Source organism: Dendrobium catenatum, unplaced genomic scaffold, assembly GCF_001605985.2.
Source record: "Dendrobium catenatum unplaced genomic scaffold, ASM160598v2 fragScaff_scaffold_659, whole genome shotgun sequence".
NCBI lineage: Eukaryota > Viridiplantae > Streptophyta > Magnoliopsida > Asparagales > Orchidaceae > Dendrobium > Dendrobium catenatum.
In genome coordinates, this window is record NW_021319121.1 from 1,473,890 (window position 1) to 1,496,748 (window position 22,859).

The 22,859-nt window shown below is 33.0% G+C and overlaps 2 protein-coding genes across 4 annotated transcripts; one reads left to right on the forward strand and one right to left on the reverse strand.

The window, feature by feature from the left end:
- The first annotated feature begins 859 nt into the window (after nucleotides 1–859).
- LOC110094758 (bifunctional protein FolD 4, chloroplastic) lies at nucleotides 860–8,644 on the forward strand. 3 transcript variants are annotated; one of them, XM_020820078.2, is made up of 5 exons: nucleotides 860–1,031; nucleotides 1,350–1,699; nucleotides 2,749–2,985; nucleotides 7,434–7,601; nucleotides 8,364–8,644. In XM_020820078.2, exons 2-5 carry the CDS (start codon nucleotides 1,379–1,381, stop codon nucleotides 8,532–8,534), a joined length of 897 nt encoding a protein of 298 aa, XP_020675737.1. In that variant the 5' UTR covers nucleotides 860–1,031; nucleotides 1,350–1,378; the 3' UTR covers nucleotides 8,535–8,644. The 3 variants fall into 3 exon arrangements, with proteins under 3 accessions (XP_020675737.1, XP_020675738.1, XP_020675736.1); XM_020820079.2 differs by having other exon boundaries at nucleotides 1,377–1,699; XM_020820077.2 differs by having other exon boundaries at nucleotides 861–1,031; nucleotides 1,374–1,699.
- A 1,794-nt stretch (nucleotides 8,645–10,438) lies between these two features.
- LOC110094725 (putative pentatricopeptide repeat-containing protein At5g52630) lies at nucleotides 10,439–13,898 on the reverse strand. The gene has a single exon (XM_020820022.2). It carries the CDS (start codon nucleotides 13,814–13,816, stop codon nucleotides 10,592–10,594), a length of 3,225 nt encoding a protein of 1,074 aa, XP_020675681.1. The 5' UTR covers nucleotides 13,817–13,898; the 3' UTR covers nucleotides 10,439–10,591.
- Between the last annotated feature and the right edge of the window lie 8,961 nt (nucleotides 13,899–22,859).

Sequence of the window (22,859 nt, forward strand, 5' to 3'; positions counted from 1 at the left end):
GTTTAAACATGTTCAATAATTGGGCTCAATATCAATAGTTTCAAATAGGATATTTATATTGGTCGAGGAGCATTTTGGGTTGGCAGAGCTTTCGGTTAAATTATCAATATGAAAAGTTTAAAAGGTTCATGGCTTCAATTATTCAAATCTTAACATGTCGATGGAGAGAGATGGACAATGAGATGACACATTTTGACTTAGATAAATAGTGTCGATTTTTGTTTCTGAGTGTACTAATAACGCCCAGAAAATTGTAGATCTTGATTTTATCTTGTTGTCTGATTAGCTTGAGAGTGATTTAACGTTGTTTTGGTTTAGGTAATCATGATTAGAGTTTAATTAAATATTAACTTTATATTACATAGATTTAAGAGATTTACCCAAATTGTGATAGCCATAATCTTTTAGGGGCTGTTTGGATTCACCAACGATTTAATTTAAGTAGGATTTCTTAAATCCTCTAAATCTAGATTTATGAAATCTTTGGGGTGTTAAATCCTGAAAAATATTTGATAACATTCAACATAAATCCTAATAAATCCTCAAGAAGTATTTGACAATTCAATTCAAAATTTAAGGCTACTAAGAGATTTGATATTTATTTTTAATATAATTAAAGTACACCTAAAAAAATAAATAAAACATAACAAAATTTTGTTAATACTAATTAATATTCTAATGCTAATTAATTATTTATAATAATTATTTTCATTTAAAATTATATTTAATTCTATTAATTATTTTGAAATAACTAAATATTTACAATTTTAATAATTTAACTACTAATTTAAATATTATTTAATTGTTTTACTTAATTATTAATATTTTAAATTATATTAGTTAAGTTATCCGGTCTAGGTTTTGCTTGTCCCTTATCTGTTTAGTTCGGCTTCGTTCCTTCTCATGAGTGTGAAGTTTTGCACGAGTTATTCTTCGTCGCCGTTCAACTTCGCTACTTCGACGACGTGTTGGATCGGAAGTTACGACATTTTTTGATCGGAAGCAACAACGGGAGCTCGCTTGCTGTGAAGGTAACTTTCTCCCTTTCGCGCGCTTCTTCGGTCAAATCCCGTAAATCAGCCGAACCAAAGGATTTCTTAAATCCGGGATTTACTACGAAAAGAGGAAATTTTCCGTCAACCGCGGTTTTGATTTACCGCGAGATTTGTTTTTTGCATTTTTGGCCGTTTGGCTGGATTTAGATCAAACCTGCTTCAAATCCGGCCTAAATCCTGCATCCAAACAGCCCCTTAATCTGATAAATCTATGTATCTGGATTAATAATTTTTTATTTTTTTGGCAATATTTTGGTAATGCTTCTGGTTATTGACCAAAATTTTACCTTGGAGCTGTGCTTAAATATTCATCTACAGTAGGAATGACAACCGAGTCATCATCAATAATTATTGATGGGAAATTAGTTGCAAAGAAAATCAGAGATGAAATTGCTAGTGAAGTAGCAAGAATTAAGGATTCAACAGGCATTGTTCCAGGGTTGGCAGTTATTCTAGTAGGTTCGAGAAAGGATTCTCAAACCTATGTCCGGAACAAGAAGAAAGCTTGTGAAGAGGTTGGCATTGAATCTTTTGAGGCTAGTTTGCCTGAAGATTGCACAGAGGAAGATATTATCAAGCATATCTCCGACTTCAACAGCAATCCTTCAGTCCATGGCATCCTTGTACAATTGCCTCTACCTCAGGTATGTTGCATTTATTGTCATTAATGGTGGAATAGTTAATGTAGTAATTTAAGTTCGTCAATTTTCTCATGTCCTTTTTGGTGAATGACGAATTACAGTTGAAATAAGGACTTGTTTGCCTGAGGCAATGCGCATATCCTGGTTCATTAGTACTCTCAAAAAATATATTTTCTTTTTGTTATGGCAGCCTTGTTTTGGAACGCCCTCTTTTGCTGATGATTTATATTCTTTGTGTTTGCTCATTTTGTAATGAAAATGCATGATATGTAAAATTTTATTCATATTAGGGTCATCCATCTGTTGAATCTTTTCTGTAAATAATGTATTGGCTGTTTTGCTTGCACGGTGCTCCATTAAATTTTAGGGGGATTTACATACATACAACTTTATTTTATGCTATTTATATATCTAACATCTAAAACTTTAATATTACATGCCTAGCACCCATAGAACAAATATAGGTGCATGGAATGAAATATTAAAGTTTATAGGGTCGTAAGAATTAAATATATGAGGGATATATTTGATCTTAAAATTTTATATGTGTGGTGGGAATGTAATATGAAAGTTTTAGATCTTAGATATGTAAATAGCATGAAATAAAGTGGTATGTATGTAAATCCCCCATAAATTTTATTCTGCGATGTTATTCTTTAGGAAAACAGCTGATCTCTAGTTATGATTGTTCTATTGTAAGATCTCTGTGACAAACCAGTCCCTCCATTTTAAAAGTTATTAGGTGCATTCACCATGCTTAGTGGAAAGCGTAGGTGAATGAATGGTATAATACACACCAATACAACATCTTCAGGCACCTTTCTATGAGTGCATCTCGTGCACTTAATCTTCACTACCTTCTTAGGCCCATTAAGAAGACTGCAAAATGAAAAAAAAGGTTAAAGCAGCATTCATCAAAACCAAAAGAGCAAGAAAAAGAATTGGGAAAAAAAGTGAATAATTCATTTATCAGTTTGCAATTGGCATCTTATTTATCTTCCCGGCATACATAATGGTGTACTATATTGATTCGTTTACTGGTTTTTTGGCAGCACATAAATGAGGAGAAAATTTTGAATGCTGTTACTATTGAGAAAGATGTTGATGGTTTCCATCCACTGAACATTGGTCGGCTTGCTATGCAAGGCAGGGACCCGTTATTTGTCCCATGTACTCCGAAAGGATGCATGGAGCTATTGCATAGGTATAATATTGAAATCAAGGGGAAGAGAGCTGTTGTAATAGGGAGAAGCAATATTGTTGGAATGCCTGCTGCATTGTTATTGCAGGTATCTTTCCTTGTTATCTATTTTTAATGCTATGAGATTTAATAATTTCCAACTTTTTTTTTACTTTGATATCATTATTATGCTGCTTTGCATCTTCCATCTTGTTGATGGATGATTAGGACATATTGAGGGATTATAGATAATGATGCAAGATGATTTCGTTTTTTAATGCAACTAAAATGATGCAAATATGCAATTTATGTAGGTATGCAAGAGCATTTAAGATTCACGAATCAAAGACTACTAAATACACAAAAATAGCTTTTTTATGTGCAAACTAATAAATACGAGAATTGAAATCCAATGATAATGTAATGATCAAATAAATCTAATGAAATAAATGATAAATTGGAGCTATTCCAAATTAACGAGCATTGATAATTTATTCGCCATAACTAAAATCTTGGTTGTATGAAATTTAAATAAAATTAAGAACACTAACGATCCAATAACATGACATGCTAAAATAATTATATCAAGAAAATGATAAGTGAGAAATTTAGGTATCACGTAGGTACAATGAGATGATTTTCCCCAAAATTAGGTTGTTGCACTTATACCACACTCGAATGAATTGCATTCAACTTGCACACAAGATTGAAAATTGGAGGAATAAATTTTATTCAATCAAAATTGCTAGATTAAATGTCCTGAATTATCTATTTATAGAATTATTATCCTTGAATCAAGAATTTAAACAATTGCATAAAATAATCTATTCCACGTGAAAAAGTTGTATTCACATGATGAACCTATGAAACATAAATCCGCATGGTACTACATGAAATAGCGGTTAAACTCAATCCACGTGATAAGAAATTGCGCCGTTAACAATGCTAGAAGATCAAAACTGCCTGTGAAATAGATACTTGTAGAAGTAACAACATAACACACAAAGCTACATTCTCAAGAATAGGGCTACAATTTCACATCAATCTGCTTTTCTTGGAAAAATTTGGCTTTGACAATGTTAATTTTTGGTACTTATCAAACATCACTTTATGAGCCATTACAAAAATATGCATTTTTCCAATAAACAAGATATATCTAGAATCCACCATCAACAACAAAGGCAATCTTATTATCCATAATCGTCTCAAGAATAAGTTGTATAAAATTTTATGACAAATGATTGGATGCAGATTCATTAGGAGGAGGTGAAAAAATAGAATAATATAAGAAATTTATAGTAGAGTCATGAAATCGGGTCAGTTCAGGCACACTTAAAATTAGAAGAATACTAGAGTTTTTTTTTTATTTTTCAATTTGTTGGTGGTTGTTCCAATGCATTGCAGGCACACTTAAAATTAGAAGAATACTAGAGTTTTTTTTTTTATTTTTCAATTTGTTGGTGGTTGTTCCAATGCATTGCACGATTTAACATGGTTATACTTTTCTTGTATTTAATTTCCTGAAGGTTCCTAATTAAGGCTTTATAAATTTAAACACAATGACTTTATGACTAGATTTAAACTTCACCACCCTGCTCACATCAACATAAAACTTATAATTGGCATATTTAGCGGCTCCTGTTCTAAGAATATTCTCATGCAATTCAAGAACATCATGCAAATCATTTAAATAATATGAGGCTAGTATTAAAATGATAATACAAACATGAGAGATAGTTATAATGACCTATAACTAAATCTTAGAAAATGATTTGATCAAGAAATGAAAAGCATACAAATCATAATAATATGATTCCTATATAGACATCTGTCATCTTTAAAGAAAGTTAATCCAAATTACTTGTATTAAGTGTGATGAGTTATATGCCTTTAGCATGAATCAGATGGATATAATTTTTATATTTCACGCTTCTTTTAAGATATTCGTTATTTGAATTTCTTGAAATATCAATGCTACTTAGCTTTCGACTTGAGGTTTGTTTTATATGTTTGAGAGTAAAAAAACCAAGAATTAAATATAAAATCAATATCAGTCTCATCATCCATTATATGAATTATATTAATAGATAATTCATCAAGTTTTGCTTCATTAAATTTCTCGTTTTATCAATCAACTAACTACAATAGAATGATAGATATGATTGATATAGTTTTACTTTCAGGTATAGATTCAATCTCCATTTAAAATTCTAGTCCATATTTGATCTCATGCTCAATTTTACTTTTAAACTTCAATTTTGACACTTGATCAAGTATGGGTTCAATTTCATGAACATCTAATATATGGAAATTCAAATTCAAAATCATTAGATGTAGTTGTATTTTTTAACTATTAACTGTATAACATTTTTGTATCTAAAATATCTTCTAAAAAATATTAATGAACCACCATTTCTTCAATAAGGTTAAATTCAAATCGTACATGAGTGTTGTGTTGTAGTATTTTCAGAAGGCTTTAGATGAGTTATTACTGAGTTTTCCTTATGAATAAACACACGTGTAACAGTCCTAATAGTTGGGTAATTGTAATATTTTTTAGGTGGATTTACATGCACACTGCAAAATTTTTATGCATTCTTGTATATACATATTTAACACTTAATTTTTTATATTTATTTGTATAACACTCAAATCTCTAAATCAGATTTAAAATATCACTAAGATTAACTTAAATAAAGTGGAATACATATTTTTATTATATGTTTTGATGTGATTTAGACATTAATATAAGTAAATATAAAAACTTAGGAGTTAGATGGATAAATGTATAAGAATTTTGTTGCATGTTTGTAAGTACAACTTGTTTTTAAAAAAGAACCAAAATAGTCTGTGTTTAGACTATTTTGGTTCATCTTTAAAGAGTTGAGACTAAAATATTACTTTAATATAGTTGGAAATTATTTTTATCTTTCATAAAGAGTCAAGGGCCATTTTGATCATTTTCTCTAATTTTTAGCTATATGGCTTATAAACCTTGTGCAATGCTCAAACATATCATATTTTTCTTGTTGCAATATTTAAATTTTCATACATTTGATCCCTATTTACAACAAATGGCAAATATTACTCATTTTAAGTCTGTTTCATATTAGATTATAATGACTTAATAGTAACACTTTGCCAAAATGATTAATCATGTCCTACTAGTTTTGATTTGGCGCATTTACCTCTTTAGGAGTCAAAGAGGTTGCATTTTTCAAAGAAATATTTCCAATTATCAAATCCAGTTTCAAAACTTTTGAAGATCGTGACATCCTTCGAACGTAGGAATAAATTTTGAACCTCACAATGTTCAAGTTGTGGTTTTCTAGAACTTTAACTTGATTTTGTATAAATTACATCATTTATTAATTTAGTTAATATGTCTTATAGTTAGTTGACATGATGATGCAATCATAGGTTCTAATATCAATATGACGTAGGATATGGTTTTTGATTTCTCAATGCAAATGGAAAGATGAAATTTATTTTTATCACAGCACAGAATTTGGGATTCGCAGATCAAATATTAATAAACATGCAAACACTTGATTTATTTATATGCAAATTATTAAATATGAGAATTAGAAGAATTAGAATCCAAGTTATAATGCAATGATCGAATAAATTTGAATTAATCAATAAGAAATTCAAATAACACAAAATCAATGAGGAAATGCATTTTATTCATCACAATTAAAAGTATAATTGTATCAAATCTAAATGATTTTTGAAAACACTAACAAGCCAATATTAAGATATGTTGAAGAAAGTAGGCCAAGGATATGATCCATGCCCAACGTTGATATAAGTAAATGGCTTCCCTTGGAATTAGGTAATCATATTTGTACTCATTCATCTAACTTCTACACACAAGATTGAAAATTGAAAGAAGAAATTTATTCATTCATTCAAAGTTGCTAAATTACGTCTTAGATCATCTATTTATAGACTTTTTATCACTAGATTAGTAGATATGATTAACACAATCAGCCAAATTTCAATCTTACACTTAAATCTTATGATCTTATCCAAAAAATCAGGAATTTAAACTGCAGCATAAAATTATCTCTCATATCAATAGAAGCAGTACTCGATGAGCATGTGAAACAGAAAACAGAAAACCGCATGAGCGGCTGGAAATTGTGCCATTAGCGATTCCACCAGACCAGAATTTCCTACAGAATACTGAAGAGTAGAAAAAGGAATTTTGGGTATACCATAGCGCAACACCATCATGGTTTCAGTTTCAAGCGGAAACCTTCTACACTTCTGGAAATATATTGCCCGTTGAAGTAACAACAGAACTGGCAAAGCTATAGTCTTATAGGCTGGGCTACAGTACCGCATTAGATAAAGCCACAGGCTTACTCTTTCAGTTTAAGGCTTCGTTTGGATGGCTTTCTTATTGCTTCTTAAAGCAGCTTTTTATTAAAAAAATTTAATTTTTGTACTGAAAAGCTGTTTTAAGAAGCATCAAGAAAGCCATCCCAAATGAACCCTAAACGACTTTTACTTTCAATCATCATACTAATATGGCTAATTCTGTTTTGACAGAGAGCAAATGCAACAATAAGCATCGTACATTCAAAAACCAAAAACCCGGAAGAAATCATAAGGCAGGCTGATATACTCATTTCAGCCGCTGGAGTTCCAAATCTGGTGAGGGGTAGCTGGCTAAAACCCGGTGCAGTTGTTATAGATGTTGGAATCAATGCTGTTGATGTAAGTCGAAGTCACCCTCCCACGTTAATTGGAAAACAAATTTGTGAGCTTCAAATAAACTTTGCTAAACCTGCTTGTCCTTATAAATCTGATTGATGTGATCAATTTAATTTGGTAGCATTTGTTCCCTTTTATTGTTCCCATGACTTTTCTGCTGACTTTTTGATACTCAAATCCATTTGATTTATTTTTACTTATTGTTGAACGGACATATTTTAAAATTAGATTCAGCCACAGGGGACCAATGATGATGGCTTGACGTTTAAGGCTTTGTTTGAGACAGCTTTTGTACTGCTTCTTAAAGCAGCTTTTTAATACAAAAATTAAAAATTTATACTAAAACACTGCTTTAAGAAGCAATAAGAAAACCGTCCCAAATGAAACCTAAATGATTTGAACTATCCTAGAACTTGTATTTGAGCTAATCTTTTTTCCTATTGCATGATGTAGCATGAAATTGATCAAAATGATTATCTATGAAGTACTGGATCAAACCAGAAACCATGCTTTCTATGGGGTTGAACACTTTCTTGAGATTTAGGCTTTGTTTGGGACAGCTTTCTTACTGCTTTTTAAAATAATTTTTTAGTAAAAAATTAAAGTTGTCCCAAACGAAGTCTTAATATGAGATTGAACTCGTTTCTGTTATCATGTTATCAAGCTTATATTCTTTCATTTGGTCCCCTATGCTCAAGTCATTTTTATTAAAATGAAATATTTATTTTGTATTGTCCGTGAAATTTATATTCCGATATGTTTCAGGATTCAGAGAGCCCTCGAGGATACAGACTAGTGGGCGATGTCTGTTTTGGGGAGGCCTCCAGTGTGGCTTCAGCTATTACTCCTGTACCTGGTGGGGTTGGTCCCATGACTATAGCCATGCTTCTATCCAATACATTGAGCTCTGTCAAGAGGATACATGATCTCAAGTAATATTTGGTTAATTTGACCAACTCTTTTACCATTTGGATTTTGGATTATCCCTAAATGTTATTGTTATAATTGAAAACAAAAAATGAATAAAGAAATAAACGTTTGTGCTATTTGTATCTCGTAGAGATAAATTGAGATATAGTATTTGGATCTATAGTCTACAAATTTAAGATTTCGTTTGGGATGACTTTCTTGCTGCTTTTAAAAGTTGTTTTAAAAAGCAATAAGAAAGTCATCTCAAACGAAGACTAAATGTTAAACAGTTAAGGATTCTATGCCTCAGGTATCTACTTTGGAGGAAGCTCTAGAGATGAGGATCAATGGAAGAACTTTACAACAACAACAACAACAACAACATCAAGCCTTTATCCCACTACGTGAGGTCGGCTACATGAATCCTTTTTCTCCATTGTGTCCTATTAAAAGTCAAATTCTCGTTTAAATCTAATAAAGGTCATTCCTAATATTTTCTAACCAAGTCTTTTTAGGTCTACCCCTACCTTTCTTAACACAAGTCAAATCTAATACCTCTACTCTCCTTACTGGGTCATCGGAAGGTCGCATTTTTATGTGACCAAACCATCTAAGGCGACTCTCTCTAATCTTATCTTCTATTGGAGCTACTTCAACCTTTTCACATATATGCTCATTTCGTATCCTATCTCTAAGGGTAAAGCCACTCATCCACCTGACCATCTTCATCTCTGCCACACATAACTTAGTATTATACTTCTCTTTTAATGGCCAACATTCGGCACCATAAAGCATTGCATGCCTCACTATCATCTTATAGAATTTTACCTTAAGTTTGAGGGGTACATTTCTATCACATAACAAGCCCAATGCATTCCTCATCTTCAACCATCCAACTTAAATTCTGCTGATAATATCCCCATTTGATGCACCAAAGCATCCATGCAGGTCTGAATCCATAGCAGGTACGCTTTTTAGGCTTGAACAGTTATCACAGGTACGCGGCAACTCACGTTGTACTTAGAATACAGTTAGCCTGAGGATTCTCATACTTAGTTTTTTTTTAAGGACTCTCATACTTAGTTGAAGATGATCAGGTCCATTCACATAGGTTTAAGCTTGAACAGTACTTTCAATCATTTTCTGACGTTTAATATTTATTTTTTATATCATGGAGTTAAGTTTCATTTGGGATGGCTTCATTATTGCTTTCTAAAATAAAATTTTAATATAAAAAATTTCTGGAATCAGAGAAAAAAGTCGCAAAAAATTGTCTCAAATGAAGTCTTAATTTTAGCATATTTAAGCCGCATTAGAGCCTCTTGATGTGATTATAAGCCATTGAAGGATTCAAGTTGAATATTTCAATAAAAAATGGAAATTATGATCATGAGTGAGCGACTAAGGCTTCGTTTGGGATAATTTTTTGACTGTTTTTAGAGTAATTTTTTTTAATATTTTAATGTAATTAAGTTCAAATTTTGATGTAATTTTTAGATTTTAAAGTGCCAAAGTATTTGGGTCAAAAACTTCAAGAATAGATTCTAATCTCATTTTAACTATATTTTGACAAAATTATAGCCGAGAAAATGTAGTTTGATTAGATAAACTCAATGATACCAAATAAGCTTGTACTCAAGTCAAAACGGGCCTAATTCAACCACTCATAAATATAATTGAAATCTTTTCTTCTTGAGAACATTTAAAATTAGAACAAGCCTATTGGCGAGAAGAATTTAATGAATATAAGATCACCAAATTTTATCTTAGAGAACCAAAAATAATTTAAATAGAAAAAACTTGGATTTAAAATGACAGTAAATTTTATATTTATATTATTAAGAAATCCATTAGAAGATTAAGGCTTCGTTAGGGACAGCTTTTTTTCTGCTTCCTAAAGCAGCTTTCTAGAACAAAAATTAAAATTTTTATGCTAAAAAGCCGCTTTGAGAAGCAGTAAGAAAGCCGTCCCAAACGAAGCCTAAATTACAGACCTCAGCAAGATAATACCTGCTTACTTGGAATACCAAGCAATTGCTTAAGTGAAGAGAGCTTCTCCATGAAATGTAATATAGCTGCTTCTATCACCAATAACCCCCACAAGAACAAATCCCATCCTTAAAATGATGAAATCTGTTATTATCCCTTACTAATATGGTTCTCCCAGTAATCTCAGATATGAGCTTAATAGCAGAATGACAATCTCCACATATGCGCAAGTTCTTAAATACTCGAATTACAGATCTCTTATGCAATTTTATGAGGCCTAAGCCAATTGCTAATCTCTCGCTATGCTGAAGCAAGTACTCCTCAGAGTCATCCACACTTCTAAGCACATAATTATCATCAGGAACATAGCCCATTGTCTTCATCTTTCCTGCTAACTCCTTCAAAGTCCTGTAGATTTCTTCAGCAAGAGGATGATTTCGATCCCCGGCATGGAAGGTATGAGCTTCATTATCTATCTGGATCCAACTTACTCCAGGCTCCTTCTTCACACCTCTTGATTTCATCAGCTCTCTTATCTGATCACCCTCCTTCCACATTGCTACTGATGAATATATGTTTGCCATCAAAATATAGTGTCCAGAATTCTCTGAATCTAATTCAAAGAGCTTCTCCGCCGCAAGCCGCCCAAAGCCAACCTCTTTATGCAGCCGGCAAGCCCCAAGCAAGGCTCCCCAGGTTGACACCTCAGGCTCTATTGGCATCTTATTGATGACTTCATGAGCTTCTTTTAGGAATCCTGCTCGGCCTAGGAGATCCACCATGCAACTGTAGTGTTCAGCTCGAACCTCAACTTCATCTTCCTCTAACATATTGATGAAACAACTTATTCCTTTTTCTACAAGCCCGCCATGGCTGCAAGCTGAAAGCAGGGAGAGGAAGGTCACACCAGTTGGCTTTACATTTTCCTCCTGCATTTTCCTGTACAGCACAAAGACCTCACAGCTTTGCCCATGCTTTCCATATCCAGTTATCATTGAATTCCATACCACAATATTTCGCTCATCCATGCGATCGAAGTAGCTTCTAGCATCTTCTAGAGACCCACATTTTAAGTACATGTCAACCATTGCACTGTCCAAGACTACTGAACAATAAGAGAAACTTCTCTTGATCACAATGGTATGAAGCATCTCCCCAAGTTCCAGGGCTGGTAAGCTTGCACAGATGTTGAACAAAGGAACAAGGGTTAGTGATTCATAAATCACCCCTTCTATGGTCATTCTAATAAACAGTCTGAAGGCCTCATTCTTAAAACCACATTTTGAGTATCCCATTAACATCATATTCCATGAAACTAATGTTCGCTCTCCCATCTGATCAAAAACCTCTCTTGCTTCATCGACTCTTTTGCGTTCTAACAATGCTGATATCATCACATTAGTGAGATAAACATCTTTGTCTCTAGCTATCTCATAAACTTCATAGGCATATTTCATGGCCTCACATTGTGCATACAAATTAACAAGCAAGCAACGAAGAATTTTATGATCTTCCATTGCGTTTCTAATCATAAAGCTATGAATTTGCTTCCCAACTTTTAAATCGGAAAGACCGATGCAAGAAGAGAGGGCGCTGGCCAGCGAAAAACTATCTGGCTTTGTCCCATGAAGTTGCATTTGGTAAAATAAACATAACACAAATGAATAATTACCAACTTGCTCGTGTCCATCCATAAAAGAATTCCAGGAGTAATTATTCCTTTCCTGCATACCGTAGAAAATACTTCCAGCTTCTCTTAACCTTTTACATCTAGCATACATGTTAACCAGTTCAGTCTCCACAACCACATTTAGATTAGTACCAGATCTAATTATGTAGGCATGAATCTGCTTTCCTAGATCTACAGTCCCTTGATTAGCAGCTAGAGTTAACAGATTGGCAAGTGTGAATTGGTCAGGAGGGAATACTAATCTCATCTTATGATATAGATGAATTGCTGCTTCTACATTGTCATGTTGTACATATCCTGAAATCAAAGCATTCCAAGAGACCTCACTCCTCTCGTCCAATTTATCGAAGGCATGGTGAGCTTTCTCTGGGCAGCCACACTTTGCATACATATCAACAACTGCAGTACCAAGTATCAAATCCTTATCAAGGAATCTCCTTAGCAGGTAGCCATGAAACTGCCTGCCCATATCCAAATCAGGCAATGCGGCACAAGCCGCAAGACTGCTTCCTAAATTAAACCTGTCGCATCGATGACCAGAATCCTGCATTCTTGAGAATTGATGAAAAGCCTCATCATAGAACCCAAGGTGAGCATAGCTAGCTATCATGGAGTTCCAGCTGACTTGATTCTTTTCCTTGATAAGCTCAAACACCATTCTGCTACTATATTCATCGCCGCAGCTGGAATACATGTCAATAAGAGAATTTGCCACGAAAATATCAGATTCATACCCAGAAACAATTAAATTTGAATGAACTAGTTTCCCTTTGCTCAAAGATTTCATGGTGCCACATGCTCTTATGATAGTAGCAAATGTGAAGTGATCAGGGATAGTACCAACGCAAAGCATCTCATGGAAAGAACACCATGTTTCCTCCAGTAATGAGAGCTTGAGATAGCCACTTAGAATGGCATTCCAACTGATCACATTGTCTCCATCAATCTCATCGAAAGCAGCAGCTGCGTCATTCATCCATCCAAACTTAGAATACCCTTCAACTAAAGCCCCACCTACAACTACATTGCTATTCAATCCAACCTTAATTATCAAACTCTGAACTTGAGAAACAGCCTCTTTGTCATCCAGTGAAATGCATCCCTTGATCACACTAGGGAATGTGAATTTACTAGGGGAAGTTCCATCTCTCAGCATATGCAAAAAGAGTTGGAGAACCTCGTCGTGATCCTTTTCCCGTGAATAAGCCAGGATCATGGTGTTCCAAGCAGTGTAGTTTCTTTCAGTCATTTCATCAAACATTTTGCGTGCGACGGCTACATCATCCCTGTCGCCACTCCTCGCGTAAAGCATAAGGATTTTGGTTTGTAAGTAGGTATCAGGGACGAAGCCCTCGGAGAGCATCTGGGAATGGATGGATTTTCCAGCATCGAAGGATTGGGAGTCGATACAAGATTGGATGAGGGAAGAATATGGGCGAAAGTTGGCGTCGGAGATGGGAATAACAGGTTGAGTGAGTAGAGTTTGAGGGCCATTGAAACCATTGAGAGAGGAGGATACGAGTTTTGCCTGAGAAGAGATAAAAGTGGTTGCTGGACTGGATTTACAGTGAACAGAGGAAGGAGCTGGAGAAAGAGCGCATGGGATGATGGATCTGAGGGAGCAGAGCATTTTCAAACGAAGATCGGCTAGTTTTCTTTTTCTCCCTTTCCTTATTTTACATAAAATAAAAATAAGGAATAGAAGTATAGAACCCATCATATTTAGGATTCGTTTGGTACAACTTTGTTAATGCTTTTCAAAATATTATTTAAGTTAAAAAATTTTCAAAATTTTTTTGAATTAGAAATTTTGTACTAAAAAGCTGTTCTAGAAATCAATGAGAAAACTGTCCCAAACGAAGCCTTAGTAAATACTTCGAAAATTGATGTCAAATATCAATTAAATTTTGTTTATGTTAAATTAGAGAAAAAAATAATATCATTCTCATATAAAATACATCAGAATGATAATCTTTAAGGAAATTTATAAAATTTAGAATATTATACACATATATAACATTAATTTTAACAAATCGAATGGCTTTGATGCCCTTCCTATGCTTTTTTTTTTTGCATTGGGATATCCTAACATAATTTTCTTTCTATTAAAATTACATTTTGACACTCAATTTATAAAACAATTGAAAAACTTATTGAGAATTCTAAAGATTTAATAACTTCTATAAGGTAGTAATACTTTTTTTAGTACTCTCTTGACCATTTATGATTCAATGACTTCTTTTTATCGCTTTGTTCCAATTGGTCATCCAATTCTTCTTCCTTTCAAGAAAGAAATTACATGGATTTCCTTTGCATCTCCTTTCATGAAAGAAATTTCCTCAAGCAACTTTTATCATTCATAGCTAATTAGTCATCTAATTCTCCCTCTTTCCAAGTTAAGAATTTCCATGATTCTAATTTGTTATATGTTAGTTTTGAGATGCTTAGTTGATCCTCTTCTTTCATGAGAATGGCTACAACAATTGCACAATCACTCATTTTTTAAAGAAGACAAGTGCACCGATAGTCACGTGTCACTCACTAACTTTTTATCATATAATCTCTATTCTTTTTTAGTAGAATAACTACACAAACTGCCTCTATCATTAGTCTATGTATTGCCACCCGTGCTTCATTTTTATAGGAGAATAATTAAACTGAGCCTCCTCCATCACTTGTCCATAAAGTATGTCTTATTGATTTTTAGTAGCTTGCTAAAAACTGATCATTCAATTATTCCTTCATTCCAAAAAAGAGATTGAAATAACTTTCTCCACATACTAACTTCCGATCATTCATCCCTTCCTTCTTTCTGGAGATGAAATTCACATACTTCTTTCAATTACTTATTGGCTTTGAGTCGTAATTAAGTCCCCTATTCATTTAGGAGTGGGACTATATCGATCACTCTTTATCATGATCTACAGTAGTATCTTCAATTTATTATGATAACATATTCTCATTCTAGTATCTTATCGTCTACCTTGAAGGGAGGACTAATTTGGTCATATAATCGGCCTCTATTAACTAACATTCTCTCCTCACAATAATTTTATTTTATTTGGTGAGCACCTATCATATAAATTTAAAAAATCTCTTAATAATTATCTCTCTCTTGTATTACTAAACTATTCCAATTGAGAGGAGAGTTTGATTAAGACATTATCATTATTCTTTTGCAGGAGATGAGGAAGAGTTCCACCTTATTGAAGATTCAGCCCTTCTTAATGCTTGATTAGGAATCATAATTGGATTCTTCTGACTATTTTACTTCAATTGAACCATCATCATATTTGTTTAAGAGGAAATGAAGATTACTTCCTATTGTTGATCTAAATAAATATTCTTCTAACTTACAAATAGGATGTTTGTTGATCACTTTCAATGGACAAACAATTCAATATTCTTATAATTAATTTGATGAGTCATAAGTAGAGATTGTGTCAAACTCTATTTCCATTTTAAAATTATCTATAATTTATCAATGATATGTATATATAAGTGTATTGAATTAGCTATATAAAAGAATAAAAATAAATATGAGGGTATGACTTTTAACATTTAAAATTAATGTGCTAATATAAGAAAAATTATAAATTATGTGATAGATACTTTCTTTACAGCAACTTCACAATCAACTTTATAAGCAATCATCCCAAACAGATCCTAACTAATTAATGGAAGTAGCATATTAAAAATTGATTCCTCTCATCGATTCATATCAATATATCTTTGATGTCATTGAACTTGTCTCTCATGAGCATTAAATTCGAATATAAATTTTTTGAAATAGAAGTTCAAATGATCATTGTTTTGATTCTGAATGTTCACAATTCAAATATTGCATCAAAATTTGTGCTTGATTGTAAATATTTTCTTGTGAGAAAAGTAGCTCTTACGATCAATGAGTTTCATAGGCAAGTACCCTAGATATATGGTTGAATACTAGTTATAGGTTAATGAGAACTCCAAGCAAATACATTCAGGGGCTATTTGGTTTGAGGAAAAGTAAATACAAATAATTTATTATGCTTTGCTTTTTCAATTTTTGGTATTTTGTTGAATGAAAAGTAAAATCCAAAGTAAAGTGTGAAGTGTATTTCATTCTAGTTCAATTTTTAGGTAAAGTGTTCTCCTCTAATTTTGGGCGAGAACGCTTTACAACGCTTGCTCCTTGCTTAAGGATCATTGTCGAAGACCTCAGTCGGTGCCCCCCTCACTGCCTGTTGTTGTCAGCCATCGTCGCCTGCCCCACCTGTCCCTGCCAGCCACATTCGCTATCGTCGGCAGCTGCATGCAACCACCTCCACCTTCATTACTCGACCACCGCTACCAGAAACCACCACCATCGGCCGTCATCATTTAAGACTTTTACTCTACATTCATTACTTTCAACCAAATAAAAAAATTATTTGCGTATTTACTTAACATTCATTAAATAAACTCTAAAGTATTCATTTTGCATTGCATTCCTTTTATAGTTACGATGCATTCCTTTTTCAACCGACCAAACAACCCCTGTATAGTTTTTCTAGTACTTCAAGCTGTCTTTATAAATTATAATGTTATTTAAAATATTTTGTAAGTTATTTATGGTTAAATAAGATAATATTTAAATAATTATTGAAAAAATTCATCTAAATAATGACATGGATTAAGCTCAACTCTATAAAATTAAAGAGGTTGTGGTGAAAAAAAATTATATCAGAATATTTTGATTAAATTTTTTATGAACATAAAAATTAAAAATTTAAATCTATTTTAAAATCAGAATAATATAAATAATTATCTATTAAATTTATTTTAAAATAAAATTTAAAAATTTAAAAATCTATCATAAATATTTTATATCAATAAATTAGGAAACAATCATTTTCTTTAATTTTATCTACTTTTTTTTTTAACAAAAACAACAAATTCATTAATAATGAAAAGATACAAAAGAAGACCACATATAAGGCCACATCAGAAGCTTACAGAAAGAACAACAAAACAAAGAAAAGACCAAAAGATTAAGGGTCGAAAGACTCGGACTCAGACCAGCTTCGGGTTGTCAGGGCGGGGTCATCCACTGGTAAATACAAAATCGAAAGAGAAGGGCCAACCAGGTTGCCAACCAACCCTGGCCATCCACGACGCTTGCAACACCGCTGCTTCCTCATCGTCCATATCAAAACATTTAGCACGATCAACCAACAGACCAAAAAGGCAACCCATCAGTAGATAATCCACAAGATCAACAACCCAAAACAAAACCAAAGCAGCTAACATCAATCAACGACCACGTTGGCCCCAGCCATGAGACCTTCCACGAGAGGAAACAGAAACAAGAGGTTTGTCTCGCAACAAATTAAAAGAAGTACCAGGATCACCATCTCCAATTGATTCCACAGAATCAGAATCAGACTCCGAACTATAATCATGAAGCCAGTCCAGATGGACCCGAAGATTCAAGCCCAAATTATCCTTCACATTATACATTAATCCACGAGGATCCATAAAATTAACATGAACATCTACAACACCATTAATCACTAAGCGATCATTACGAGTTGGGCTAGAGTCCCCAGAAACAGCCACCTTATACACATCCTCACCCAAATTATCCATGACAGCAAGCATTACCGAGCAATCCAAGTCCTCAGAAATTAAAGCATGACCAACCAAAACAGAGGGGGCAGACCTCACAGACACCAAAGGAACCTCACAAGGAAGGTCCTCAACACCATGACAATCATGATTGGAGGCCAAATTCTTACCCAAAGGAATAAAAGGTTGAGCATCAAGAGATAAAGTAGTAGCAAACTCAACATCTTTAGCAACGCCAACCACCTTAGTTTCCACCTCAATAACCACATTTTCCAAACCAACCAAAACTGGGGAGTCACAAACAGATACAGGAGCACAAACAAGATCACCTAAACTAACAATAGCATTAGGCACAGCGAAATTACCACAATCCGAACTCAACATCGCAGGAACGTCAGCAGGAAATGCAGTTGGTAAATCACATTCCACAGAAACAGGAGCCACCTCAATAACAAGCGGCACATCCACGACAGCAAGCCCCAAGACAGAAGGCTTAGAGGGGTCAGCACTCGCAACATCACAATTTGACTTACAACCATCCCGAACATGGCCAAAAGATTGACAAAGATCACAGAATGGGGGAAAGGCCTCCATTTCAACCTTTTGAATATATCCAAGCTTTTCAGGGCCAATCCATACATAATCCGAAATTTTTTTCGTTATGTCAATCTCAACCAGAACTCTCGCAATAGAAGGCCTAGACCCTAACAAAGTCACAGAATCAACCTTCAGCGGCTGTCCAAAAATCGAGCCTAAGGCATGAAGAATCCTCGGGGTAAAAAGATGATGACGAAGCCCCGGGAAGGAGATCCAAATAGGAATAATCGGGCATTCAACAGATATGTCCAAAGTTGGGGTCCATTTAGTTAGTTTCATGTAGCAATTATAGACAAGGTAGGAACCATGGCTGAATACCCGGCTGTAATCAAGGTCGTTAGAAAGCTTCACCAAAATGTGAGAAGAATCCAAAATGATGATAGAGCACTCCTCTAATAGATTAAGATTAGCAAAGAACCTCCTAATAGAGTTAAGACTCGGACGACGAGAAGGAAAGAAACCGACAAGCAAGAAACGAAAAGGAATAGCCAGTGCCCTAATTTCGTCCTAGAAAACCCATAAGGAAGGCAGTCCACGGAAAGACGAAGGAGTAAGCTCCGAAAAATCTCCATTAGGAGAAGAAACCGCTAAAGCATCGACAAAAGAACGAGGAAACCTAGAACCAGATAAATAACCCCCGTCCAACAGACGCGAGGGCACCATGTCAGTCTCAACAATCAGCACAAAAGAGAAAACCAACATAAAAATAGGGAAGAAGGACTTCCCTTAGCCAGAAAGCGACGAAGGCCGCCACCAGGACGCATCAGGCGAACCCTAGGACGCAAGCGCTGGGGAGAGGAGATTTTCTAGTTGGTATGTTAATTTTATCTACCTACCTCACCTAACCCATGCATAAATTAATATTGAATTTGCACATTGTCCTCGCTTTTATTATTTATTTGTAATAGACCTTAAAAAATTATTATATTAAGTTTTTAAAATTATGAGAAATTATATATATATTATACATACTTTTTTTTGTTGGTAAATTGAGTGTTAAAGATCACCCTAACACTCTAAGTTTTGGGAAAGTTAAATATTTTGAATCTTTTGGTATTTTTTATAGACTTAAGCTAATAGATTATTTTTCACAATTTCATCGCCCTTTTCTCTTCATTTTCGCATTGGTTCTCAGGTTTCATCCCGTAAATCATTTTTTTTGCAAATAAGGTCAAGAGGCAACTATGAACAAATTTGAATTCAAGAGCCGTTTAGTCTAGTTTATTGACTCGCTCTGTTGAGCCTAGGTCTCAGGTTAATTTATAATTATGCGGTTACCAATTCTGAGTATTGATAAGTTATCCTATGTAATTATTTATGACTTTTTTGGGCTCGGCTTAGATATGTATTATGACTTTACTAATTCAATTTAGATGTAGCATGCATGAATAGAAAATGAAGAACAAGGTGATGGAGTTTGTTAAATAGATTGTTAGGTCAAAATGTGGTTGATGAGTGATGATTATCTTTATCATAATCTTATTTCTTGCTTAACAAAATAGAAATCAGCATTATTTGAGAGAGTGAGAGTGAAAAGTTATTTAAAATTTTCAAAAAAAAAAAATCCTTAATGAATGACATTTTGAATAAATAGAGATATTGCTCTTTATTTATTATAAAATGTAAGGATAAAGTGTTCATTTTATTCATATTAATGCCTCTGATTTCAAAAATTTCTTTTAAAAAAAATTGTATTCCTCTCTCAAAAATAACTTAGTAGTAAATTACCTCTCAAAGTTTATAATAAAATATATGACTCTTTATAAATTGAAATGTAATTTAAAATAATTTCTATGTTATTTATTATTCTACAAGGTATTATTTAAATGATTATTGACAAATTCTTCTGAATAATTGTATAAATTTATAAAATATTGATTAAAAATAAATTTAAAAAAGACTGCACCATTAATTATATTTGCATACCTCACCAAACCATATGCACATATGAATATTGAATTTGCATGTGAGACCTCGTTTTTATTATTTATTTGTAAAAATCCTTAGAAAATCATTATACTGATTACTGAGAAGATTGAGGCCATCAAAGGAATAGTAAAACGTTACTATCACGGTTTTGATATCTAATAAGTCAAATTGTGGTGGTGTGAAAATATTTTTTATTTGCAATTATTTTCTTAATTAATGGTGCTCATAATTCGTGCATTTAAGTGTGATAATATTTTAATTATTTGCGTATCGACTAATTTAATTGATAGATAATAAAAAAATATATTTTAAAATTTTAGATATGTTATTTTTTCTACATCTCATTTATATTTATACACCCGAATTTCTTTTTTGACTATTTTTTTTTTAATTTTTTTTATGTGAAGCTTAAATTTAATAATTATATTTATATTAAAAATCAATTTTAAGATATTGATAGTTACTTTAAATTTTTTTATAATTAACTAGGCTGGTCTTTTAAGCCTCAATTAAAAAAAAAAAAATAAACTTTTGAGTCAAATAAATTCACATACCCAAGTTTTGAATTCAAAAATTCTTTATTAATAGCCAAAACTATCAGCCAAAATAAAACAAAATAAGTTGCATAGCAAATAATTATAATTCTAATAATCAAAATTGGTGCCTCACCTTGATTTGTTGATTAATTAAGAGCTTTGACTATCAATTAAAAAATCTTAAATTTTGATCTCAAAATTTGCTATGCACTATAAAATAAGAGAAATTTTGCTCGAACTCGAGCTCGATACACGATAAGCTTGACTTGAGTCAAGTTCGAGCTAACTCACGAGTAGGCTTGACTTATTAGCACCCCTTAGTATATGATACATATAAATTTATTTTAAATGACTCAAAATAAAATAAAAATAATATAAATTAAAAATTTTAAAAAAATTGTGCAACTTTGATGTCATGACACATAAAGTTGAATTCGATCGTATTGAACATACAAAGTGGGACCCAGTATAATCATAGTAATAAATGCTGTCAGTAATGACAGGCATGCTTTTATTATTATTATATTACTATTATTATTAATATATTATTATTATTTACCAATAAAATATTTGGGAGATTCATCGAATGGTGGCTGTCATGTGGTTGACGTTCAGACGCGACTTTAACGATTCCGTGAATAAAATTTGGTCAGCCAAATATTTAGAAAAATAAAAATTAATGGGCGGAAATAAAAAATATTAAAATATTCTAAGAAAATATAAAAAAATATGAGCTTTAAAAAAATTAATTCAATTTTAAAATGAATATAATATATAAATAATTTATATTATATTTATTTTGAAATAAATTTAATGTTTTAAAAATTCACTCTGATTAAATTTTTTGATATAATTTATGTTTTAAGAATTTGATTAATCATCATGGGATCAATGGTAAAAATCATGCATTAGGGTTTTTTTATTTTTTTTATTTTTAGGTGTATAAGGAAGGAGTCCAATACATTAAATAAATAAAACAATTAAAAACAAAATAAATGCTAATAAAAGTAAAATACAATTAACATTTTACAATAAAAATAATTTAAAATTGAAATGTAAAAAATAAACAAAAAAGAAATCGAAAAATAAGTCTCACTGAGAAATACCATAATTTTGGGATAAGGTCAACCCGAACTCGAAACAGGTTGGGTTTGGGTTCAACATTTCGACCCGTTTCAAAAATCGGGTTGGGTTCGGTTTAACCCTTTGACCCGATTTTGACCTGAAAATTCGATTTTAACCCGGCAACCCGAGATTGACCCATTTTTTTACCCGAAAAAGATGAGATAGACTCTTTTTTTTATCCGAAAAGAGGAGATAGACCCGTTTTGACCTAAAAACTAGAAATTTTTTGTTGGAAACGGACCATTCGGGTCGTGTCGGGTTGACCTGGACCTGAAGCAGGTCGGGTTCGGGTCAGGAAAACCGACTCGTTTTCAAAAACGGGTCAGGTTCGAGTCGACCCGAATAGTGCCAGGTCAGTTTCGGGTTCGACCCGAACCCGACCCGTGACCCGAAATTGACACCCCTATTTAGATAAATAGAAACCATTTGGTGCAAGTGGAGAGTAATTATTGGGTTGTGCAAGTAGCTTAATTAAAATTAAGCAAAAGAATAATAGCAAATTGCTAAGCTCAGCTATAAAAAATCTCTTACCCGTAGGGCCTTTAACTCACCTTACAATGGCCATAGTGCTCGTCCCCTTCCTCTTCGGAGGTTGATGACGTTGAATGTTTTGATCTGCAAGATATAGTGCGAGATAGAAATGCTTGTGTTGGGAAACTTAGAAAGTGGAAATCCAAAAAATAGCTTTTGGTGGTTGTTGTTTTGGTTTCCCCATTTTTCCTTTGTTGGTAACTTATCTTTTGCTGCCTCTATGACTTTTATATGTTCTATTTGGGCTATGATGTGGCTCGGGCTCGCCACTATGGATTTGTGGTTCGTTGGCAACCTTTGTCGGTGTTTTTTGGAGCTCTCGGTACTGGTGGTTATTTGGCTTGTTGACAGTGTATTGCTCTTTCA